The 27,218-nt window shown below is 36.2% G+C and overlaps 1 protein-coding gene across 12 annotated transcripts in view; it reads right to left on the bottom strand.

The window, feature by feature from the left end:
- The window catches only part of AKAP6 (A-kinase anchoring protein 6), a 276,515-nt gene that overhangs the window by 224,925 nt on the left and 24,372 nt on the right, over positions 1–27,218 (bottom strand). For 7 of the 12 annotated variants that reach the window (XM_032692214.1, XM_032692213.1, XM_032692218.1 and 4 more), the window contains 2 exons: positions 15,816–15,898; positions 328–685 (listed from right to left, as the gene is read on the bottom strand). In XM_032692214.1, the coding sequence (XP_032548105.1) occupies positions 328–651 (324 nt within the window). In that variant the 5' untranslated portion in view covers positions 652–685; positions 15,816–15,898. Of the gene's footprint in view, positions 1–327; positions 686–2,569; positions 2,683–4,607; positions 4,822–15,815; positions 15,899–27,218 lie in introns of those variants that run through there. The other 5 variants (XM_032692216.1, XM_032692215.1, XM_032692221.1 and 2 more) reach the window with 3 other exon arrangements.

Here is a 27,218-nt window from a genome sequence, read left to right as displayed (position 1 = left end):
GTTTATTATGTACAGTAAACATTAAAATCGATGAGAATACTTCTGGGCACTTGTAAGATGTCCAATCAGGTCACTGCTAATCTTGTATCACCTGCTCTTGGATGAGTATGGTTATGACCACTGAATTAAGTGATAAGCAAATAATGTTGAAAAATATCTGATAATTAAATGGTTTCTGTTATTTCCCTGAAAAGGATTTATTCACTTTTTAACACATGCTGTTAGACGTGCTTCAGCAGTCATGAGAACCCTTTTGTTTACTTTATTAATAGCAGAGTTGAAAGAACCACCTTCACTGAGAAGTCTACAATATAAAATCCATCCTACCTTCAGCTGTACTAGATGCACATCCACATGCTTGCTATCTGAGTCCTGCTGGACAGAGTAAGTCAAATCTCTGACTCTTTCAGATGTCATCCGAAGCCAGGTCTCAATTTCTGGCAAGTGGAGAACAATCTTCCAATCAGCCCCAGTGTGTAGAGGAGGAGGCTTTTCATACTGCTGGCCAGAATCAAGATCCTTTATGGCATCCTCTTCCCCATCTTGTTCCATCGTAGGAGTCATGTTTATAAGCATAGGAGATGCATCAGACGGCATCGGATCCAGTTCTTGTGTTCTCATGGGAGCAACTGCTACATCCATGGCTAACATGGGAAAGTCTAAACCATATTTATTTCAAAAACAGCTGTAAAGATAAAAAAAAAAAGAGAGACTGCTGTTACAAGATCAAATTTAGCAACAAAAATATTTACAGGACAAAGAGTGAATGATAGTGTCTGAGGTATTGTACTTCTACATAAATTCTTCACCCTACAGATCTATACTACAAGTTCAAGACTAAGTAGATTTTTCAAATTAACTTTGTTGATTTGAACAAACAAGATCTTTGTATGAGAATAATAACAAATACTACATTTCTCTCATTGTAAATAATCACGTTGCAAAGTACAGTTGTCATTGATGACAAATATGTTCTCCACAGGTTAATATAGGACTGGTATTTGTAAACTAGTACATATGAGAACATACTCCTTCACCTGAAATTTATGACTAAACACAGAATATCTCAAGTTTTATTCAAATTTCCCAAGTGTCCCCCCACATACAACTAAAACTTTGAAGGCAAAGTTGAAGCAACTGTTGGGAACACTTGTTTAATTTATTGCTTTTCATTTTGAAGTTTAAATTCTTGTATTTTTGTTAGATTAAGGACTGTTGCAATGAGCAAGAACTCTCACAAAACGTAGACATAAGAATTCCAAATGTCAAAATATGTACCAAAAATTAAAACCTCATTTTACAAAGTGGCTTTATAAAAGCCCAAAAGCTGTGTCATTGATATATATTTACAAGGTCCACTGGAAAAAGTAAATAAGTAAAACATTTTACTATGTACCTCTTTCTTTACACATTCTATCTATATGTAATACAGAAGGCTGCCATAAACCCTATGCATGAGAAGAAAAAAAAAAAACAAAAAACAAAACAACAAAAAGACAAACCAAAAATACCAAAAACTTTACTTACTTAACATAAAAGCTATAAGATTGCAGAAAAAACAGTGCTTTTCACTATTAAATCAACTACCCTGTGACTACTGAGTTACATTCTTAAATATTTCAAGTGGAGTTGCAGCATCCAGAGACTACTCCTGCAGGCAGTTACCGCACCAAAGAAGTATCCAAACACAATTCCACTTATCATAGGAGGAGAAAAAATTTACATTTAATTTGATTTTATTTCCTACCCTGCTACTACTTAGTAAACTATCTTTTGCATATTCGTCCCCCTCACAAAACAATATTTAAAACTGATATTAAATATTAATTTAGCACTTCAGAACAAAATTTTCTATCATGCAAACAAGAAAAAGGGATGAAAGACTTCAAACATTCGCAGTGCCTGCTGTACATTTTCCATTTCTTTAAGCCGAAATTTTGAAAAATTCAGAACTAAATGGTGTTAAATAAAAAGTTCTGCAGGAAGACTGGATGAAATTAACATTCCAGGATGCTGAGTATTTTTCAAGTTCGTCTCTTTTCACTGCCTGTTTTTCAGCTTAAATTCTGTTGCTGTAAATATTCAAAATATATTGTTAGACAAATCACTCAGTTTAAAAATATTTTTGTCTTGAACACTGCTGATCATAGCCCCAGTTTTAAAGCATAGGAATCAACTTTTCTAAAAGCCCAAACTCTCCAAGTATTTTAAGTATATTCTTTACATTATTTCCTCCTGAAAGTGAAATTTTGTTGAAGCACGTGTGGTCCTTATTTTTGGATATTTATTGTTAAACATGCCCATCAGCAAAACAATCATTCACTAAATGATACAGAAATACAGGAATGGTAGCAATTGCTTCATAGTTTTTTCACAAAAAAACCCTGGCACTCTTACAGACTTTTTCAGTATGACTCAGCTCTAGTAAGGGCATTAAAGCAATTAGCAAATAGAAATTAAAACATGCTCCTGCAGAAGCAAACAAAAGCTAGTCCATGCTGCATGCAGAGCACAGTTCTAGTTTTGATACACTTAGTTTGCAATTAGCAGTCATTAGGAACCTGCTGACCTGTTTTTTGTTACGATGTGCTTGACTCTCTAATAGTGGCTCTCCAGTATTACAGCTAATGCTTCCTTAATCCTAGTTGCTCTTAAAGTCAAGTCCTTTAAATCCTTTCTTTTCTGCCAGATCACAAGAAGTTGCAACACTTCAATTAATAATATGTGGAGAAATTTTAAAATAGAGCATACTTTTCACATTCTTCAGAAAAATAAAGATAAAAAATCCTACAGAGGTCATAAAACACACTGTGGATACTAATTAGCAAGGTCTGGGAAAGCTTTAAAAAGCTCACAAATGCTTGAAAGGAGAAACTTGAAGCAAGAAATTACTGAATCCAAACACTAGGACACAGATTCTTTAAATTGCTTCTTGGCAGAATAAAAAGGCATCATCATCCAACTATGCTGCGAGAAAGTACAACTGAAAGGTTCTCCTGCGCACTCCAAAAAACCTGGCCCTGAAGCAGTGCGGTTACTGAAGAGCTCCTAAAATCACCGCAGAAACCGAAAGCTCCACCTCACTATCCCTCCCCCCCACCGCCTTCGCAATTGGAGCAAAGCGACACCATTCCCCGGGCACGCCTGCGCCGGGAAGGCGCTGGGAGTGCAGCTTTCAGGCACCCTCATGCGTTGGATGTGGAAGGAAAATAGGCGAATCCGCGATTGTTTTTACAAAATTCTAGTGTTGAAGTACTGAACAGCAAACGTCAAGGCCCAGCAGCAACAGCAAACCTCACAGACATATCTATTTTATGCAATGTAGGAGTTGTAAAACTTGGCAAAAATACTTTTGATCAGAAGTAGGTTCTGCTTTTCAGATTACTGACCACGCGCAAGCCTTGCAGAGGTTTGCATTCACAAAATTTGTTAAGCCACAAGCTACTGAATATGACCCAATTTTCTGTTCTCCACCTGTTCTCATATGGGCACTTGCATCTATTGTCCTCTAGCTACAGCCAGTATTTAGGGTAGTAATTGCATACTGAAACATGAAAGTTGGAAACAGCAAGGTAGAACGTGGAAATCCTCATCAGTTCCAGTATTTGCATAATGTACCATTAAGTGACATATGATACATTTTCGCTAACCCAATTTCAGTTTCAAATTTGAAAAGTGTCATCTGGTGGATTAAAACATTTGCTAAAAAATATGTAGGAATGGATGATCAAGTTAAACAATACTTTGGGGTCATATATTGATACTGAAAGCGATTGATTTAAATGCTGGCCTTAGATTTGGCTGTATTTCTGGAATATTTTGTTTTTCTGGATTTCATGAGATGTACAGATAGTGAATTGTAAACCACTAAGAATTAGAACATATTAAAAGTGAATAAATTTAGATGTGCTTTTTATACTTTGCAAAAATAATTTTTGAAAAGAGATAAGAAGTGATTCATTTCCTTCCATGCAGGGCCTCCTTTGCTGCTAAAGTTCTTAATAAAACTTAAAAGCTATGCTCTACATCACAAAATCTTGGTAAAATCAATGACAGTTTTAAGTGAGCAAGCCATATTACATCAGACTCCAGCTTTCTTCTAAACCAAATCTTTTCTGTACTCAGAATAGCTGTACAGACTAGATGATTTTAAGCTTGCAGGTGGACAGATGAAAATACAAGGTCAAATGTCTTTATCAATAAAAAATTAATCTCTCAGTATTTTCAGGGCATAACATTATTTTTATAGTCACAATCAGAGTGAGAATTATGATACCATTATTTAAAAAAAAAAATTTTTTTCTGTCACTTCAAAAGCCACTGTTTCAGTCTGCTGAAAAGACATATTTGTGAACTATACAACATAGCTACCAGCTTGTACTATTTCTGGTGTGAGGAAGAAATAAATGAAATGAGTATATTTTTTTACCTTTTTTTGCCTTTTAATTCTTTATATACAGTCCTATAAGTGGATACTTATATGAAAGGTGAGAGACCCTGTGTAAGCACATGCACACATATGCTTTCTATCTTCGTCTTTAGTAAGTATACTATGCCTAACAGATGGCTGATTACCTTCCACTAATCACACAGACAATCTCACTTACCCCTGCTTTTCCGCTCAATCAGATGTTAGCACTTTTATGCAAAACATAGCATGTGTGTGTCAACCATAATATAGTTTATCAATCACCACAAGCCTTGAAAGACTTCTCTCACTCATTCTGCTCCCCAGTTGTTCACATTTTCCTTGATTATAAAGTGCAGGCCACATTCACTCTGCCAGCTATCAGATCATCCCCATTTTCCTCCAATAGCAGTTAATTCCTGCCAAACAAAGAATCATTAAGCATTTTAAGCCATAGAGTAGTCCAATCATTGATCAGTGGTGCAGACACTCGGTCGAATGTTAATGAGCTCTACTTTCCCTTACTGTCACATATTGTTAAAATCAGCCATTAGCAATATAAAGCCACCTGTCTGTCTAGTAAAAAATTCATTTCATTCTCAAAAATGCCACACAAAAAAAAGAAAAACTGCATCACTAAATAATTATGTCTGCTTGCTGACTTTGAAATCTAATGATGTAAATTTTAACATCAGATTTAATGAGCTCATTGATGTTGAATTTTCTTTAATAGATACAGTGAAAATGAATGTCTCACACAGCCAGGTAATATTAAAATATCTTTTCCATTTCAGCAGTCTCAGGAATTCTCTACCCAGTTATTAAGCTCATTATAGCTTTCCTTGATCTACTATATCAATTGCAAAGATAAAATGTCAGTATAATAAAAAACTGAAATGTACCATGTAAGTAACTACATATAGGGCAACTTGAATTTAATATCACAGTAACACTATCCATGATACACTGATACTGTTGCTGATTTCCTACATGATTTAAAAACCAAAATAATTTCAAAAAGCTTTCAAACTGAATTCTAATAGAGCAAATTTAGGTTTTTCTCTTTATATGTAAACATATTTCAAAAATACCTCCTTTACAATTATCCTATTATTACATCTAGAATTCTGAACAAATCAGACAAATTTTCCTTTAGGACTGCTGGCCCTCTTATTTAACATGTGAGACTCTCAGAAGGTATATCTGATAGGGAATATGATGATGTCTCAATTCCTGCAGGATATGGACCAAAGAGCCTTGCATAGTAATGCCAATATTAAGCCTGCACACTAATGTGAATCATGATTAAAATTTTTAATGTGACTGATTTAAAGTCCATTAAAAAGTCTACCCCCAAGGCTTTAATGGCAGCAAAGCCAGACTACCAATGATTAACTGTGGAAATCCCACTATGGAGGTTTGAGTTCCTTATTATGTCTGTAAATCAGAATTTAGGACACTGCAATCCCCCAACATGATCTTTGCTATCTGCTGTTTCTCTTTCTAATACAAGGTGAAGGAAAACATGAAACTTAAAAGGCGAGTGTTTACCTAGAAACTGGAAATTATTGTGGCAAATCAGGGCAAGTGGAAATTTTACTGCAGGATTTAGCAAAGGATCTGTCAGAAATCAATGACGAGACTATGAAACAAACGAATAGACCACAAGGTCTAGGCATTATATACCCAGGCAGTCTGTGAGAAGCTAAGGGTGAAATAGGCAACTTGCTGATTGTGGTATGCCTGATCTTCCATTTGAAACTTCTTTGGTTCTTAGGATACTAGTTTGTAAAAAAGGGTTCTGGGAATCCTTTCAACCTGATATTTGTCAGGAAAAGTAGTAGAAACTGTAGCATAATGAAGCAACACAATTTTTTAGAGAAATAGCCTCCGCTGCTTCTGAAAAACCACATTACTGTTTTCCAAATGGATCACAAAATGCTTTTGACCCAATGCCAAAAGCTATGGACAAATAATCAAGTAAAATACTGGAAAGAGTAAACAGTGGAATGGAGAACAAATGAAGATCACAAGCAGAGTTTCACTGAAACCTCTGCTTGAAGATCACAAGCAGAGTTTCACAGAAACCTCTACTAAGTACTTTGCTTCTCAGTAAATTGATCAGTGACCTGAAAAATGGGTGAAAAATCAGGTGGAAAACATCTGCAGAACTTATTGAAATACTTGAGACAAATTTAAACCCTGAGTAAATGCAAGACCTTACAAGGCAAAATAAAATTGAGCAACAAAATATTATATTAAGCTTAATATAGGCAAATATTAAGTTATGTGTAGGGAAAAAAACCCAGCCCTAATTGCTTGTATAGAATAGGCTCCAACATGAATGTTACTCCTCAAGAGCAATGTTTCAGAAGGAAAACTACAAAGTTCCATAAAAACCGCTAACTTAATTCGCAGTAGCAGAAAAAAGAAAATTAAATTTTATAAACATTTAGCAAAGGAATAGGAAATAATGTGGAAAAAAAATCATTACATCATTATGTAAATCCATGGCACAAATTCAGCATGTTCTGTGCAATTGTGGCCCCCTCATCACAAAGGGAATACAGTGGAGCTGAATAAGGATTCAAAAAAGGCAATTTGAAGGACAAACAGGAATATCTAAGCACTTCTGTTCAAATGAAAACTGAGCAGGCCGAGATTCAGCATTGGGAGAGGAAAAAAAAAAAAAAGGTGACTTTAAGACCATGCTATCCAGAAATTTTAAATATTTCTGTTTTTCACAACCTGGACCTCTTCATTCTTCAAAAGAACCCCAACCTCTTATCAATGATAGCAGCCATTATATTTCCTATATGGTCTTTACAGTGGTAGACCACAATTCCTTGCAGGATCTCAGTTGTTTGCCTAACCACCTTATATACTGAAGGGGGAGCTTCAGCCATCCTACTTGCCATGGTTTTTGCAGGCAATTCTCCAAAAGAGGTCCTGGAAGATCCAAGCAGTACCCTTTTCAGATATTCCTTTCAGAAAGAACTCAGAAAAAACCTTACACTGTAAACGGCTTCCTTTCAAAGAAAGCATAAATGAACATTGTAAACAGTGCTGAACTCACCTCTCTCAAGTCCTGAGTTTATTTACAGTCTTCAGCTGCTTCATAAACTCCAAATCCCTGATCTAAATTAATTTCAGCATATGTATAAATCCATAAGTATGATAATATATATGAATAAAAGCTTTGGGCATAAATCCAATATACTCCTAATATCAACAATTTGCACCTGAACTGTCAAGTCCAGGAATTTCATAAACTGTGGAAACTATACAGTACTACAGTCCTGCAATTAGTCAGTGGATTAACATTGGAAGTAAAGCAGAGTTCTGTTTCAGAGAGTTCACAGCTCAAGAGGTACCAACCATGCATCTTTACACAACCACCAAGTTTATCTAAAAATATACTGAGTAGTTCTAGTCCAGCATTAACTGCAATTATCCTTAAAAAAAGAACAGCTTGGAAAAAAGCCCACAAGAACAACAAAATGAAGTCTTGCCTGAAACAGTGCATAAAATTTATATGCTCCCATCTCATATAATTTTATGTTCTCACTTATAAAAAGGCAGGGAGACTAGTTGAAAATGATCCATTAGACAACTGCTACATCAGAAAAAAATTCTACACTACAACATGTACAGACCTTGAAAACAATTGTGTTGTGCCAGACTCATACAGACAGAGGAATGTATTCAGAGTCAAATATATTGTGATGAGTAGTTGTGTTTCCTGGTCACTTCTGACTCAGTGCAGGTTTGCCCTGCAGTGAGAAACAGTGTCTGGGAGGTGATGTGATACAAAGAGATTAGCGTTAAAATGGACAAAGACAAATTAGCTCCTTCATATTAATTCATCATTATTTCAGCATCCTTTATTAACTAACTGCCCTACACCACCTTGGGCTTTTGTTGTCCTAATTTTCACTCCGAAATGCCAGCAGTACAGAGAAGACACACATAGTGGCAACTTTCACATGCTGATTCTTCAGCATACATGAGTGATTGTTTGTTGGGGGTTTTGATTTGTATTTTGGGGTAGGTTGTTTTAACCTCCCTAGATAAAGCCATTTTTGACATTCCAGTGGCCAACAGTCAGCAAAACCTTTGCAATCATAAAATATTTTTTCCTTCACAAGCTACAAAAGTCAGATGGTGAAGGATGCAAAATAATTATTCTAGCAAGAAGGTGGTGCCTTGTTCCAAAATTTTTCTCCAGAGAGATAGCATGAAATATCTTTTATATTGGAAGATAGCAAGATTAGGCTTCCCTGAATACTAATCTGCATTTTAAATGGTCTTTCATTGTAGACAGAAACAGTGAGATGTAAGAGAGAACATTCTGAGCTGATACAGGTCCTTGATTGTCTGCCAAATCTGACCAGGCAGGAGAGCAGAAAGATCCACAATTGTTTGCTTGCATTTGTATGGACAAAATCTTGAACACTTTAGTCACTGACAAGTTCTTTTGGAAAGTCATCCACCACCAAAATACCAAACAGATTATTTCCACTCCCTAAAACAAAACAATAGGCAAACGTGACATGTCATTTCATATCTGTGTGTGTCACTTCCTCAAAGTGCTCATCCACTAATGGGCACCAGGGCTCCACCAACCGCGTGGTGCAGGACATTAGTAATAACCTTTTCCTACTCCAAGCGAGATTACTCTTAATTCTCTCTAAACAGAGCTAGCTTTGTAGCCCTCTAGGAGGTGCTGCTGCTGCTGCTGCAAAACATGAAAATCCACCTGTTTTGCAACACTAAATTTTATTCCAATGGTGCATTTAAGGGAATGTCCTCATTTCAACTTTGTGATAAAACTCAACATCTATTAATATAAAAAAAAATACTTCAATTTCAGCTACATGAAAATATCATATCAAGTCCTTCATAGAACCCTTGTTCAGGTTTGCTTCTTTAATTGTATATTTACCTAGTGGCTGGGAACAGGATGTTTTTAACTGAAGGTTAATTGATTCTGCAAGACTTATCTGCAGTTGTAAATTTGAGATAGAAAAATTCTCATATCAAAAATTTCCCATAAATAACCTCTTCAAATTCTTAGATCAATTAAATGACTTTTGAATTTTTTCATAGGAAAAAAAAAGAGGGTGAGATTTTCCTTGGTTATCAGGTGTAATTTTAGTTTGCTTTTTTCTGAACATTTTTTTTAAATTTTTTTACTCAGAGTTTTTTTGGTTTCACCATCACCCATCTTTTAAATACAATCCAAAACAAATTACTTTTTCATTTCATTGTACCTCACAAATTTTGGAAGAAAACTGTATGATAAACAGTATCAAAGACATCTCTAAACAGGATTTAAGCATGTTTCTGACTTCACTTTGCATCTGAACTCTAGACAAGTTAAAAAATATTGGCATTGCAAAACTTTATTATTAAATTCCAAATTAGTTTCAAGAACACTGATAGTGGACAAGAACATTTTTAGTACCAAATGCTCTCAAATTTTCATCTCCTACACTTTTATGAGTACACAAGTACACAATATTTACTAGCCTGCAGCACTGTTACAGGCTGCATCTCCTGAGATAAGTAACACTGATTCTTATCTCTATTTGATTATTGTTTCATTAAGATCAATTTCATAGAAGTAAATAAAATTAAACACATAAGAAAGCAGTCTTTCAAGGGCTCTTCAGCTGAACATGTAAAATTAAAGCACAAATGTTTTTATCCTTTTAAGTCATTCTCAGTTACATAACTGGGTTTTTTTACCATAAACTTGATCAGATACACTAAACTTCAAGCTAGAAGAGGAATCCAAATTTTGATGGTTCTGATACTTCAGGGTATAGAATTATTTCTTTAAAACTTTAACTAGCTGTAAGATGTTAACACAGTATTTTTAATATTAGTAGTTCAGAATTAACACTAATGCTTTGAGTACAAATGTTAGATATTATCCATTATTTTCATTAGATATTATACATTAGATATTATGCATTTTTTTCCAGGAGAGAAACTATAGTTCTGACATGCATTGTTCAAAGCACAATCCCTGAAGAAAAAAAAAAGGAAGCACCAGTGTTCACCTTGTACAATATTTTACAATGGAGGGATACAACTAGTTTAACAAAAGCAACAACAACAAAAATATAACAAAAGAGAAAAGAGAGAAAGAAAAAAGAAAGGAAGGAAGGGAAGGAAGGGAGGGAGGGAGGAAGGAAGGAAAGAAAGGAGAAAGAAATGAAAGAAAGAAAGAAAACAAAGAAACAAAGAAAGAAAACATAGAAGGAAAAAATAGAAGGAAAAAAGAAAGAAAAGGAAGAAAGAAAGAAAGAAACAAAGAAACAAAGAAGAAAGAATACTATTCAGCATAACCTATAAAATTACAAGGTATGTTTTCATTGTTTATATAGGTCATTGTCTTATCACGGGAGGCACCTGCCTCTATTCTCAGGCTACATAAGGTGGACTAGATGATGTTATGACTGAAGTTAAGAAATGGCACAAGAATTCTGGAAAATATGGCTTGAAGCATCCATTCTGTCTGCATGGAAGTTGGACTCTGGTTCAGCAAGGAAAGTATAGAGATTTAAAACTTGGAGTTTCACTATAAGGAACAAGGACTCTAAGGAGAAGTCTTACTCTGGATACCGTTTTTTTGTTCTTCCTGCCTTCCCCAATGATTTTGACTCTTATTCTATGATAATGGGCCAAAGAGTTACCCAAATACAGTAATTTTGCAGTCAGACCAAACAGATAAGACGGTGCAGAGATCACCCTACAATACTCCAAAAAGACTATCTCCAATCTGACCTTGCACAATGGATCCTGACCAACCTGCACTATAAGAACAGATATCACAGAACTCGACCACCTGCACAGTAGGCTGCAACCTGATTTTTATAGTTATCTGTGGGCTGGAAAAGAAGAGAAAAATGTTGGTCTCCAGCTACAGAAGTTGTTTGTATGTGAGAATAAACAGGTTTGGATATTTCTGATTCAGATCCTTGAATCACTGTCACTCACAAAGCATTGTATTTGTTGTCTGTCCCAGTATGACTGGGCTACACTCCTTGTGTACAATGAAATGTTCAGACAGTTATAGTTGTTCATTTTGGTTTATTATTTTTTTCTCCTGATATAAAAAGTACATGTAACATCACGTTCTGAGACTTCTCTGAATGCTTTCAAGCACAGAGGATTCTCCTAGAAATGTGACTAGAAGTTTATATTTTAATTTTCCAGGGCCAGAAATAATTATACTAGCCCAAATAGGATCTTAAGATGTAACTTTCTTCATAAGAATAGCTTGAGAATAACAGATCTTACCCTGCCTGCTGCCCCCAGCAGGCGATAAGATGTTTGCACCAGCACATTTTATGAATCAACAAGTTGCTGCAAAATCCTTATTCTCCATACATACATGGTGAACACTTTTTGTAAATCTGTCCTACTCACATAATTTTCTTATTATTTTTAGAATTGTGCAGAAAAAATTTATAATATGAATCAATAGAGATGCCATAAAACAGTCCGCAGAAGGCCCATTAATTTGCTATGCAAATTACTTATTAGATCAAGCACCTGCAAAACCAGTAGAATCTAAATACTTTCTGAAAGCTGAAATAATTATATGAAGTAGCATTTTTCTTTGGTTAAATTTCAAGTCAGTATATATAATTGCAGGTATTTCCACTTCAGACTTTTTCATCCTGCTACCAACTATGTGCATAGTACATGAAAGAGTATAAATGGGCAGAATGGAGAAATAGTCACTTATCCAGAAGTAAGACCAATTTTTTCCAGTGTTATTCTTCAGTTTTATGCTATATTATTCTATTTGATCTTCAAATTTTGTATTAAAAAAATTGTTTATTATGATGAAATAACACCTACTCCAAAAATACACTTTTATCACACTTTTTTGAATATATTGCTACAAGTCATTGGTATGTCTTCAGTTTATGTCTTTTTTTTAATAATAATTTTTACTCAGCAAAAGCATGTTACGTAGATAGGCAGAATTTGTTTGGGCAGCTGTGTAAACCTACAGTTGTGAACTATATGCAGGCAGGAATGTGTCTGATATTGTATTGTTCCAGAAAAATCTTATTATGGAAAACCACAAAAAAGTAGAAAAATAGTGCATAGTCATTTGAAAACTATGAGCACTGTACATGGAGATAAATTATAAAGATTGCAATCTCAGATGCACTTTTAATAATAATTTTTTTAAGATTGCAATGATTAAATTTATGAAAAGTCATGAGGCTCTATATGTGCTTTCCTAGCCCTAAATAGCAGGTTTTTAATTGAAAAGATTGTGCATCTGTATGCTTTTATGTAGCTTTTAGTCTGGAAATTGGGATTGAAATTCCGTGAGCCTTCCTTTCACAAGATGTCACCACTTTCTAGGTTTGAAGTGTTCACAAAGTAGAATTTCTTCCATGACACTTACTTATTCCAGAACTAAACCAAGAATCTTGAAGGAACATAAAAGACTTAAAAACCCACTAAAAAGCTCAAAATATGTTAAACTGTTTTCTCAAGGTCATATAAAAATTCAATAAACAAAAGTCTCTAATTCCTCCACTCCTAATACATAATTTTTTTAAAAAAGAGTAATTTTAAATATTTAATTTTATATTATTATTTAGGGCTTCTTTCTGAGAAGTTCTGATAATTTGTCAGTTCCTTTAAGGCCTACCAAAGTTGTTAAGAATTGGCCCCTTAATTTCGTCATTACTTAACATATTGTTTACGTGTATTGATTATTTTACAGTCCTATTTTGAAATACTTCTTAGAGAGTTTCAGTTTAGTTTCTTGCTACTGCCAACCTGCTGTGGTACACTAAACCATGCAACAGTGATTATTATGATAATACAGTATTTCAGAATACCGGGTTTCAGCATAATTTAAAATGCTAAATTTTCACCTCAAATCTCAAGTTTTTGTTCAGAGAGACTGAAAAGTGAAAATTATTTTATGCAACCTTCAGTTACCTGAACTTGTAAGATAATTACTTGGGAAGGCTCAAACCTCAATTCCAGTAATTGCATTAAATGAAGTTCACAAAAAGTAGAATTAAACTGGAGCACGTCAGCAAGCCCTGCTCGAAGCACCTCGTAAAGTTCTGTTTAAGGTGCTTTCTTTCTCAGTGGATGGCAGTTCCTAAAAGTAACAAGAGTTAGAGCTCTTCCTTTATTCAAGATTTCTGTGACCATTTGAGAACGGAGGAAAAACTACCCCCACAATTTTTTCTTACCAAATACAAGGAAGTGGTTTTCCTCCAGGCACGAGTCTTCAGATTTAGCGCACATGATTTATTTGTGCATGGCAAGTAGTCAAGTATTCAATAAATTGTTTAGTTGCACAGAAAATACAGGAAAAACAATATTCTGCATGCTTGTTCCTCACACAGAACATTAGACTGGAGGAAAACCATCAAAGAATTCTGAATTGCACAACATGTATAACTAATCTGATTAGGATGAGATATAAGACGCTTTCCTGGCCTTAGCATCCTTCATTGGCTTACGCTGCTCTACACTGAGGTCGTGGCGAATTACAGTCAAAGAATCTCTTGCCTCACATACTGCAGGGAAAGTTATGCTCCTAACTCTGATGGCAAATCTCTTCCACCAAAAGGAAGGTGCTACAAGCACTCAGCATGGTAAACTCCAGTCAGGGATAGGTTCTCAGGAACCTAATTTAGCAGGTAAAATATTGCAATATATGTCCAAATTTTAAACAATTTAATTTTGAAAGAATGCGTTAAAAATATTTAATGACACACTGTCAGCTCTGTTTAGTCAGCTGTTCAATTCCAATTTATATGTGTTATTCTACCTTCCTGATATACACACGTGACTACTGACTTGAAATTAGTTCTGACCAGCAGTGGTGTATATGAAATGACATAAAGTAATTTCTCAGAACTAAAGGCCTTATCTTTTGTTCTGCTGAAGTATCCACATCAAAATTAACAGTACAGAAGTGCACTTGCACTCATTAAAAACATGTATTTTATAAATCATACCAGTACCTATTTCTCTGCCTCTTTCATGCCAAGGGGTCACTTCAGTGCATTGCAGGTGTAGTAAAAGTCTGTAGAAACAGACTTAAATGAAACCAAAGCAGTATAAAAAGCAATGCTATTAAATACTATTGGATTTGCACATTTCAGTCATCCCATCATTTAACCAATGTATTGAGAGTGAAATTTCTTTGGATCTACTTTTTTCTTTCTTTGCTTATGGACATTTACAGTTCTGAGAAATAGACACAGGGATTCGAAGAAATAGGAATATGATTCAAAAATACACTATAACTACAGTTCAACAAGTTAGGGCAAGATCCCACCTAAATATGAAGGATATAATATATATATATGTAGGTATGTATTGACACTAAAATATGACAATGTAATGGTCAAAATCAGTGACTAAAATACAACTAAAATTTAACACTGATTGGAATGTGTCTTTTTGCATTAAAACATCTCTCCTAGGTTATACAAAAGTAGTCTGACAGTTTTAACAAGGAAAGAGACAACCCATGAAAACATATGGGCCTGTTCTGCCTCTCTACTCTGCTCTCATGAGACCCCCACCTGTAGTACTGCATCTAGCTCAGAATTCCGTAGCAGAGGAAGGACATTGACCTGTTGGAGTGAGTCCAGAGGAGGACCACCAAGATGATTAGAGGGATGGAGCACCTCTCCTATGAAGACAGGCTAAGAGAATTGGGATTGTTCAGCCTGGAGAAGGATTTGGGATGACCTAATTGGGGCCTTCCAGCACCTGAGCAGAGCCTACGAGACGGAGAGGGACTTTGTACAAGGTCATGTAGCGATACAGCAAGAGGGAATGGTTTTAAACTGAAAGAGAATAGGTTAAATTAGATGTTATGAAGAAATTCTTTAGTGTGAGGGTGGTGAGGCACTGGAACATGTTGCCCAGAGAAGGTGTGGATGCCCCATCCCTGGAAGTGATCAAGGCCAGGGTGGACAGGGCTCTAAGCAACCTGGTCTAGTAGAAAGTGTCCTTGCTGATGGCAGGAGGGTTGGAACTACATGATGTCTAAGGTCCCTTCTAGCCCAAACCATTCTATGATTCTTTTTAAGTCTGTTTTGATAAAAACAGCTTTGGGTCAGTAATGTCAGTTTTATGACTATGTCTCCCTCAAACAGAAACAACCAAGTCATCAAACATTTGTTAGCTGCTTGAGCAAAGAACCAGTAAGGAAACAATCTGCAGTGAATAAGTTATCTCTGGAGAATTATCAGATGTGTTTTATTCAGCGGTTGTGGGCTCCTTAAGCTACATTCTGGTTATAGGGTTTTTCTTTTTTCATTACCCATGAAAATTCATTTTGTTTTTTGGGAAATAAGTGAACAGTATCTGAAAAAAATAATTTACTTACTCAGCAGTAAGGAGGAGTGGAAGCTCAAACAAGCAGAAGAAACAAATTTGAGGGCAGCCACTTCACAAGTCCCTGAGATTTACCTGTGTAAGGTCAGATACCAGGGCTCCAAGAGAGAAAAAAAAAAAAAGAAATGAAGAAGAAGAAAGATAAGTGGTCTAGGTCATAAACTCAGAAAAGACTGTGATCTGTGATGAGCTTCAGTTATTCTAGAGCCTAGAAAATGACAGACAGCAATATTCCAGCTGTCAGAAAGCTACCAGTAGAAACAGTGGAAAATGCTGGAAATGTCTGTGTTCCCAGCAACTGTAGAATTAAATGCTGTTTACAGAGCCTGCCACAAATGATAACATTTTTTCCAGAAAAATCTTGAAATCTGTGAAAAGATGAGAGGGAGGAAGGGAGAGATGAACAATCTACTGGGAAGGTTTCCTCTGCAGTTGCCAAAATTTGACACAGTTAAGATGACATGGATATTTTCTGCATCACTGTTCTATTAGTAACTACACCCCTTAAACATTTTAAACAGAAACAGATGCTTCTGTCTTAAACAAATGTATTTTGCAAAGCAAAAGGAAAACAGCATAATGGATGAATGGATCTTTGTCTTTTATGTTGAGAAAAATTGATTTTGCATGTGTTATAGATAACTGTTTGTGGAATGAAAACTATGAAAATTTAAAACTCCTCTGAGCTTAGAATAATAATTTATAATGGACAGTGTAATAAGATGATTGTCCTTCCGAAGCACAAACCATGTCAGACACCTTCACTCCAGTGCTGATTCTGCATTTGTTGAATGAGCAGATCACCTTCCTGTGCCTCTGTTTCCACTCTTTTATGAGCAAGTTCCTTGGGCCAATAACTCTTTTCAGTACACACCCGAGGTAAAAAAATGGAGCCAAAAGATATCTGTGAATTTTAAGCATTAAAAGTTATAAACAATAACTCATCCCTCCAGGCAACATGAGTTCGTTCTCTGGTGACAATGAGGTATTGTGGAACACTTTAAGTGGAAAATTAGGGACGCCTTATTTATGAAGGGCAACCCAGTTTTACTCATATTAAATAATTTAAAAGGAGGACACACATACAATTGCTGAGCAATAATCTTTTTCATAGTTCCTTTCTGGGACAAAATCCCTTATCACTTGCTTAAGTAGTAACACAAAGCTATGAACAAAACAAAGTGAATACAAAGGCCCAGCACAGCTCCTCCAACTTCAGCTCTAACTCTGCTCTTCTTACCTATGACATGATTTATTTATTTTTTTACTGTACTGCATTTAGCAATCTGTTTGAACTACACTAGGAGTCTGAATGCTCTTGTCTACATGCCATAAATTACATCTAGTTTGTTAACCAGACTTACGCTTTCCTGGAAGTCATCTTGGAAGCCAAATTTCAAAAGCATTTTCTTCCATTTTGATTATCATAATCAAGTATTTGGCATAGTGGTTTTATTGTCTCTTCCAGTTGGTATAAGATTATTAATAGTAACTATTTATCAATAACAACTATTTGGATATGTTAAAACATGTTAGTATTATGGGTCTTATAAAAAGTCTCTGTGTGAAGATTTAATGAAGCTTTTTCAAATGTATGTTTATGGTAGCTCTTCAGAGATAATTTGTGGGAAGTGCTTTAAAAGGAAGAAAATGTCTATTAATGACTTTTAATATTTTTATATGACAATGCTGATTACAACAGAAAAAGATTGCTGATAGAATTAGTAAAAATCTCCATTATGAGGAAATAGCTAGGATTTCAAAGAAAAAAATTACCTACATTTATAATAAAATAATTATAATTTTATTTTTACCTATACCTTTGTATTTATGTGTGTTTCTTTGTGCTTGTAAATTTCAAGTTCAACATTAATTATAGATTTTGACCAAAAATGTATATGTACAGTATTTTTAAATTATATATATTATCACAGTCTTGCAAGAAGCGTAACGCCTGAAATCCACAGGAAAAGCAACTGTAAGTTTACCATGAATTCGAGAATAAAACTGGAAAAAAAAAAAAGGATTCTTGTCTCTTCCATCCAGTCATGAAATGTAGCTGTTCACAGCCCCATATAAACAACATATCTACATCCAACATGAATACAAAGCATTTGCTCATAGGTTTGATCATATCTGTGTTCTGATTAGTATTTTGAAGTCCTTATAGTTTTAACAGCTCTATACTCAAGCCTTCTTCATATTCTTTTCCCTTCAATATTTTAATCATTTTCTTTTTCTGGCTTACTGAGAATTCTGGACTACATTAAAGCATTCTAGAGAAATACCAAATCACATGCATAACTGACTTATGTAAATTGTCCTTCTAAAGTCATATGTCTTATCTGTTCATGTGCCTAAGATCTTGGCTGTGTCAAAGCATTTTTATGGCTAAAGGCAGCATTTTATTGGTATAGGCAGCATTAGCCTCATTGCTGCCTATTAAACTCAAAATATTTTATTCTTAGGTGAGCAGCATTAAACTCATATTGGGTGTTTTTGAGAATCTCCTCACATTTTCTGTTGTCACAGGCACACCCATAAAGATCCAGTACTCACAAATTAAAAAGGATAATCGGTAGGATTTATTGTACAAATCTTTCAGTGTTTGTGCTTGACATTCTAGCCAATTTATGAAGACAATCCTGCTCACTTATTATGAAACTGATTGAGGAAGGGGCTGAACTAAATAAGCATAGTGTACATGGCTTTATGCAAAGACTAATAAAAATCCATGGTAGTAAAACTCACAGAGGCCTTTTTCAAGTTTGCTACAAGGAAATTTAGCTGTTTCCTTTTTTGTAGTCACAAGAAAGTACCAGAACTGCAAAATTATTTTTAGATTTGCTTGATACTGTAATTTACTCATGTTCACTGCTCTGTCATTTTCGGCTGTTCCATGATTCTACATTTTTATCTTTCTTTGTTCCTTTGAAGAGCACATAAGGTAATAGTGTTATGATCCTTGAGAGAGGATCATACTTGATACTATAATGCAGGTAAATAATGATATCGCATGCTAGTTTGTTTAATATCCCTGTATACAGACCATACGTATGTACATAATTAAAAAATAATAGTAGTCTGCTACTCAGTAACTCCGTAATGAGAAATGATTCTAAACAGTTGCTTGCTAGGTAAAGGGAAGGTCTGTGTGGTGGGCTGACCTTGGCTGAATGCCAGGTATTCACCAAAGTTGCTCTCTCAGTCCCCTCTGCAACTGGACAGAGGAGAGAAAATATAACGTAGGGGTCATGAGATAAGGACCAAGAGAGATCACTCACCGATTATCACAGGCAAAGCAGACTCAAAGTGGGGATATTAATTAAACATATTACTAACAAAATCAGGCACAGGCTGCTCCAATGTGGGTCCCCCACAGGGCACAAGTCCTACCAGGAAAACCTGCTCCAGCATGGGCTTCTCTCTCCATGGGTCAGCAGGTCCCTGCCAGGACCCTGCTCCAGCATGGGCCTCCCACCAGGTCACAGCCTTCTTCAGGCATCACCCTGCTCCGGCACAGGTCTCCTCCATGGGGAGATCCACCTCCTGCAGGTGGATCTCTGCACCCCCATGGTGCTCCACAGGCTGCAGGGGCACAGCTGCTTCACTATGGTCTGCACCACGGGCTGCAGGGAAACCTCAGCTCCAGTACCGGGAGCACCTCATCCCCCTCCTTCTCCACTGACCTTGGTGTCTGCAGAGTTGTTCACATGTTCTCACTCCACTCTTCCCTGATGCAATTTTCATCTCCACAATTAACTTTTTTTTTTTCTTCTTAAATATGTTACCACAGAGGCATTACCACCATTCCTGATGGGCTCAGCCTGGGCCAGTGGCGAGTCTATCCTGGAGCCAGCTGGTGTTGGCTCTGCAGAACATGGGGGAAGCTTCTGCCAGCTTCTCACAGAAGCCACCCCTGTAGCCCCCCTGCTACCAAAACCTGGACATGCAAACCTAATATGATCTGTAAGAGTAAGACAGTAAGTAACTGAAAAAAAAAGTTAAGTCATGGGAGCATGGAAAAAAAAAAAAGTAAAAACATGAGTGAGTTTCAGAAGCAGGCCTAACAGTCACTTCACACAGAGTTTTTTCTTTGATGGGAAATCAGCTAATTTTCATAGCAAGAAACTATTTACCCTATTTAGAAAGCATACTAGATGTGTAAAGTTTTGATCTATATACATAGTTTAAAATTATTTTGTTCGTAATTATTTTAAAAATTCTCCTTGTGATTTCATGAAAGCTTAGGCAACACTGACATCAACAATTTGTTTAAACTGTAGTCTCATTAAACATCTATGACTAAACAACTTTCTACTCCTTCGCTTGTGATACTTCTTTCTAATTGAATTAACTTCTCACTCTAAAAATTAATTTATCACAGATTATTCTTAAACTCATCTGCAAAACAACCTCATACCCAGTAATTCTTAAGTTGCAACCATTTTCTCTGCCACTATCAACCCCTTATATATGGGAGAACTCAACTCATTTTTTCAAACACCATCATCTAGGACCACACCCTTTCAATATCTAGGATATTTACATGGGACTGGTGGCTATGACATAAGAGCTATGGGAAAACTATGGTCTTCAAGCCGTAGGCTCCACCAGACCTTCACTGTCTGCACTAAAAATATATTTCCCTTCTCATACTAACTATGAACTGCACATATGCCAGCATCAAGCCTTGCACAACTCACCAGAAGCAGTGTTACATGCTGGCAGTTTATTAATTAAATAACAACATAAACTGAATGCAACTGAATAGTTACCCTACAAAAGTGCCCTAAGTTTCAACTTAGTACTTCGTCAGTAAGAACCTGTCATATGATGCTATGGAGTGTCATCCCATATATCAAAAAGATGCCAAGACATTCAATGGGTTTTTAAGTGAATATTCTCACAGAATATGTTGAAATCTTGAAAAATTCACTCAGTTTATACACCACTATGTAACAGAAAAACATAGAAGAAATAGAAAGAAATCATGAACTAGTGAGATGTTTTTAGTTTGTAAGAGTATGTGCATGAACAGTGCAATATGAACTTCACCTAATCTTCATTCTTTAAATGTAAATAGATATTAACAATTAGGACGATGTAACAGTGCCAAAGGAAGAGGTGAACTTTGGCATTTGCAATTGCTCCTTGCAGGAGTTTTAATGCATATCTTGTTTCGAAAGTCTTTGTTCATGAAAACATCCTTTTAGATTAACATAGCATCATAATAATTGGCATTTTTTCTGTAACACTAATGACCCTGTTTTATCTTTTTACTAAATAGTTTACTCAGAATAGAAACCAGCTTCTTGCCTACAAGAGAACAGAGATAGAGGACAGTACTGCACTTTAATTTAAAGTTAACTGAAACAGTAACTCCTTAGAGTAATATGCAGTGACAGTCTTTGCCATCCCTCCTCTGCCCTGAATTTCCTTCTGGTTGAACAAATCTGTTCATCTTTAAAAGACACAACTGAAACAGCCTTGAAGATAGGAGATGCATTTCTCCAGTGAGGAAAGAAGAAACAAGCTGAAATTAATGGAAGTTTTCCCATGACAACATATCCACTTTCTGAGCTGATTACTTCTATTCGGGCACATAGGCAGGGCTTCCTGTGGCAAGAGTGAGGGCTGGTTAACCCCAAAGTTGTGCTTACGGTGAGGAGAGATAAGCACTGATGAAACATAGAGTGTTTTCTCAATAGAAATAAAACATATACCAAAAGGAATTAAGAAGTGGCTGGCTAGCTAAGGGATCATGGGAAGAAGCATTTAATAGGGAATCAAGTGAGACTCCACAGAGATTAGCAAGGCTCAATGCTATTTCACTCTTACATCAGTAATCTAGAGGCAAATATAAAAAGTTTTCATAATGCTCCAAGGTAGACTGGTGGAAAGCTAAAGAATTATAAGTCCAGGTCTGTTACAGCAAGAAGCTCTCCCTGCTTTCCAGAGGAGCCCCACTGGTGGCTAAGGTCATGCCTTTTGAAAAGGAGGACAGTACATAAAATGCATTTTAATCTAAGCAAATGTAGAGTCACACAACGACAATCAAGGAATATGATCAGTACTTAACATATGGGACAATTCTGGGAACAGTAGGATAAAAACTAACACTGCCTCTGAATATAAGCAATAGTGAGAAAGGAATGCTGTGTGGAGTTGTGGGATACATATTCAAAAAAAAGAAGTTGAAAACCTGGAATTTGTGTGGCAAAAGTTATCTAAAGAACAAGAAAGAACACATGCTTAAAATTGGAAGGCATAAAAAGCTTGAACTGTTTGATGTAGCAAGAGGAAAACTGAGAGACATTTTCCACAGACATTTTCCGCGTACATGAACTTTCAAAGAGAAATACGTTTTTTATTAAAAAAAAAACAGAGAAAAACTCATGTGTAAAAGTTGAAACCAGACAAGTTCAGGATAATCAAATTACTGAGGGGAGAAAAAGGTGGATTCTCTGTCTGTTGCTCATCAAGAAAGGAAGGTAACAGTTAACCAAATGAGGTAATTTGGCCCAAACATATGCAAAAATCTAACAATTTTAAAACCTAGAGACTATTAAGGAAATTAAAACATCAGAAAGATTTCTGGAACATAAGTGAGGATTTCTGCAGTCAGAATTCAGACCCTTAGGCCGTACTACATTTCACAATACTATAGTAAAGAATGCTGAACTGCCAGGAAAACAAGGATCTGACTCCTTCTGTTCATACTCTAGAGAACTCTTGGTTTATTGTCATTATTGCTCTGAATATCTAACACTATTTCACTGTTAAACCCCCTAACCACCCACCAAATGAAGAGATTCATTAGTAAACACATGCTGTTTTGTAAATAATGAATTTTGCCATCTGCTAGCATTTCTGATAAATTTTCTATTGTGGCAAAAAGAAAATTGCATTTCAAAGGATTTTGAAGAAAAAACAGACTGAAATTAAAGAAGTTTTATGTTAAACACATAACTTCTTAGTATTTGGGGGGAGTTATTTTTTTTCTTTCCCTTATCTTTCTATATTTCTACAGTTAGAAAATTATAAAAAAAAAAAAATTTGGATTAAGAATTTTCCTTGAATCCATTATATAAACTAGTCCAATAAACTTCCAAACACTAATTTTTAACAGAACTTTTGAAAATAGACAGTGAAAGTATCATCTTCAGGACAGTCTTTAAATAAGTGTTTCCTGAAGTAGAACTGAAGTAATATGACTGATAAAGCAGTACGCCTATTCTGGGTGGCTTTCTTTAGTTCGTATTACTCAATACATCATGCTGGTTTGATTCAGTCTACCAGTAATAGAAGTTTCTGACACTGAAAATAAATTTCAAAAAGAGGTGTTTATTATAAATGGCAGAGAATAGCTCTGCTTCCAAAAGTGCATAGTCAGGAATAGTTAGTCTGTATATTACAACCCGTGCAAACACAACCTCATAGGAGGAGGAAAATAGGCCTCTCCTTTCACTTCCTTTTACCTATTTCATGGAATGATTCTGTTTAATTCATAACTGACTCAAGCAGAATCTGAACATTCTGTACTTACATTCATAACCTTTTCAAAGACATTGCAATATATTCTGTGATGGCAACAATCTTGTATATAGCTACTCAAGGTTTCATTCTGCTAGGTGTTTTTTTCATTTGACATGTAAGCAATTGAAAATTCACTGACTCACAGAACTGCTCCATCTTTGAAGAGCTGCAGAATTGTTTATATAAGTATGGTTCTAGGAACAACAAGTCTGCCTGCAGTTCCTGTAAAACTGTTATGACACACCATGTGATTGTTGTCAAACCACAAACATCCCATATATTATAGACTCAGTCTAACCCTTTTAAGAATGAGGGATTTATAATCTTGCTTCTGCACTCCGTGAACTGCACATAGGATCTTTTCTGTTAAGCTTCAGAGTAATAGAATAGCAAAGCATGACTCATAGCCTTGAAAAAAACATGACCGTGTCTTGGGGAAAAAGTACACACAATATCTAGAAGATCCCAGCTGACGCCAAGCAAGAGAACATTGGCATGACTAAACAGTAAGAATTTATATCAGCTGCCATTACTGTAGCTTTTGTTTGTATAATATGAGATACAGAGCTGTCAATGGCTAAATGTTCACGGCAGGTATAAGTAGTCCTGTTGTATTTTGCATTCCAAGCTCGTAAGTTTTTCATCTTATGTTGTCAGTAGTTGTTCATAGCAAAGCTACTCACCCTCCAGAGGGAAGTGAGCCACACTCTCCTCCAGGCACTCCTGCCACATACCTGGCTGTGCATACATGTGTCCTGTCATTTGCCAGTGACACAGATGGCTGCACATCTACTTCACAATCTTGAGAACTGATCTTTCGTGCCTTAGGGGATCTTGACAACCATGCCAACACTTGCTTGTATAAGTGACAAAATCTGTGTCCCCATGTCAAAGGTCCTTATAAGAGGGTAGGTGAGCACAGGTGGTGGAGCCAGTGCACAGCTGGCTGCTCACCTGCTGGAAACTCTGCTCCAGCATTTCCTCTAGGACACAGAAGTAATAAGGGGGGAAATTTGTATTGTTACACTGCATTTCACAAAACTCTTATCCAGTCCAAATTATGCCATCTATGCTTTACAGTAAAATGCTCGGGATCAACCTGCCACTGCGTATTTAAATGCTCATTCATGAATGCATTGGGTGTAAAGTGCAGAAGCAAAAACAAAATACAGAGGCATCAGTAAGTTAGAGAAGTTATTACATTCGAAGCTCTTATACTGCAGTACTAGATGGAATATCAACACAACCCTACTTTAATACTGATAGCATGTTATAAATACTGTGTCCTTACAACAGTTTGCATCCCCAGGCAATAAAAAGCAGTGGTTAGCTATCACCTACATAGACAAAAAACGATGCATCAATGGGCCAATAAAATGAGATTATCATACCTGCTACTGGCTGTAATAGCATTTTGATGAGTAGCTTGTAGATTGCCTGAGACTGCAAAATTATGGGAAGGCTACTCAATCATTAACATCATCCAAAACTATTTCAAGTCCCTTGGAAGTTCATGAGATTCAGAAGAAAGTATTTTGCATACATGAGTTCAGAGGTGGATGTTTATTCAGGGGTCAAATTCTAACACCTAGCTGCTAATTTGCACCATCAACACTAACCCAGCCCTAGAGGAGTCTGAAATTCTTAGCATCCATTAACATTGAGGCAGCTACAGTCCTGTTCTGGAGCATGTATACAGCCACCTAAACCTGTACAATACTCACTGGTCATCTCATACTAAGACCTCAACCGAATGCATAAATTCCCAAAGGTCCTCCATAAGCATCTGCTCCAGTGGATGTGGTCAAAATACGACACTTTCAGAGACTGAGCTGAGGGCTATTTTAATCAAAGCTTGAGTTGGAGAACTTAATTAAAGTTGCTTTCTTGGGAAGTGAGACAGACTTAAATGCCCATAGAGAAGGTGGCATTTGAAGCTAGATCTCCAACTTCCCAAGAGATAGCTTATCCTCTAAGTTTGTAGGCTTGCAGTCTGAACATTTGTTTCATCTGGCTGCAATAATCAAATGCACAGTGAGCTATGCAATGCATAAGAACTGCTCCCCAGCTAAAGGTTTGAACAACTCATATAGAAGACTGAAGATCTGTATCTCATTCCCAAGGTAAAATTGATACCTTAAACAGGAAGGACTAGACTGCATCATGAAATTTTTTAGTCCACTTCAAGTTTAGGACATTGTCCTGTAAGATGACTCCACCTATTTCTCCACTCCGACTGTCTATACATGGTGTAAAGTCTTATTCTGAGGCTGAAAAAATTATTGGCTAAATGCAAAGCCATGAGTCTCTGAGGAGAGAGGTATCTGAGCTAGGGAAAGAAATGTGAGGTCATGTTTTAAGTTAAAGCTTTATGTTATGCTGTTTTTGTTTTGGAGGGTTGGGGTTTTTAGTTTAAAAATGTCCTTGTTCTATATGCTGGACTACGTCAAATACATTTTATATCTCCATATACCTGGAATTTAATTTGACATTATTAATTCTACAGGGTAGGAAGTCCTTCAAAGTTACATATTGAACTTGAGCAATACTGTCCTGCTCCTTTCTTTGCTTCTGATAATGCTGTAAAATGCTACATGGTTTTGCTATTAACCTTTTCAAAAAGCAGATACACTTTGTCTTTTCCAAAACACACCTGATCTTATGCTCAACCATGCTAATGTCTGCCACAACTCTACATGCCTTGAGCAGCAATTACCAAGCCTTGCACAAAATGGGAAACTTTGAGGGTGAAAAATGCATATTTAAACACCTTTTTTAAGGCCAGAGTCAGCCATTATTATTTAATCAAATGCTCCAAAGCTAGAATCTGATGCTAAGAAACTTTATAGTTTATACTTTCAGGTTGTAAGTGTGGACTAAAGCAATAATTTATTTTTCTACACTATTTACCGTGCTTCGTATGGGGACAAAAAACCCAAAAGCTTAGTATTTCCTGTGAAACTGGTAAAATGAAGGAATACATTTTAAACACAGGCAGACAAGGACACAAGTGAGAAGCATCTTTTAATAACTCGTGACAGGTGTGAATATGACTGAGGAACTTCATATGATCAGATGACAACCCTAATTATGAGCATGCTGCTAAGGCAACAATTGCACATTTCACAAGATCTTAAGGAAAGAACATTTATTGGTCCACAGCAAGGAAAAATAAAAATCCTGACACAACACCTTTTCCAAAGCTGCAGCTGTAGCCTCTCTCTCCAGATATATGACTTCCAAAGAACCTCTTATTCCTTTAAAAAATTTCACTGACACTTGTCAGCTTGTTTTCAAGCAGTTAGGCCTAGATTTTTTTCCCAGTTGTTCACAGAAAAAATCCACAGTATGACAGGTCTGGTAAAAAACTGTTTGGTGTTTGTGATCTTCTACTTCTGCTCTTCATATTTAACATGCACCTACATCTACAAAAGTTACTTGTGCAAGACTTATGCAAGTGTGGAGGGAGGGATGGTTACTTTTTTAAAAGATCAAAAAGTAATAGAAGTACCATGTGAGGTAAGCTAACACTCCAAGGATGCCACTTTAGGTACATCTGAACAAATACAATAATAGCATCCAGAACTGGTTTCTGTTTGCCTTCATGTAGCTGTATAATAAAGTGAAGCAATCTGCTATCTGTCCTCAAGACAAACATAAGAATTCATAGCTCAGGAGGGCCAAAACCTAAAAAGTTACTTTAGGTATCTTGGCATTTTTCCAGGTCCTTACAGTGGAAGGCATCTTCATTGCCCGGAACAGGCAACCCAGACAGTATCTGGGGACCTGTACAAGTCACAACAACCTTCTGGAACTGAGGCACTGCCCTCTTTGGGCCATTCTCTGATGCCCTAAA

The sequence above is a fragment of the Chiroxiphia lanceolata genome, chromosome 6 (genome assembly GCF_009829145.1).
Source record: "Chiroxiphia lanceolata isolate bChiLan1 chromosome 6, bChiLan1.pri, whole genome shotgun sequence".
Classification (NCBI taxonomy): domain Eukaryota; kingdom Metazoa; phylum Chordata; class Aves; order Passeriformes; family Pipridae; genus Chiroxiphia; species Chiroxiphia lanceolata.
Note: the sequence above shows the minus strand (reverse complement) of the source record. Positions and strands in the feature narration are given on the sequence as shown.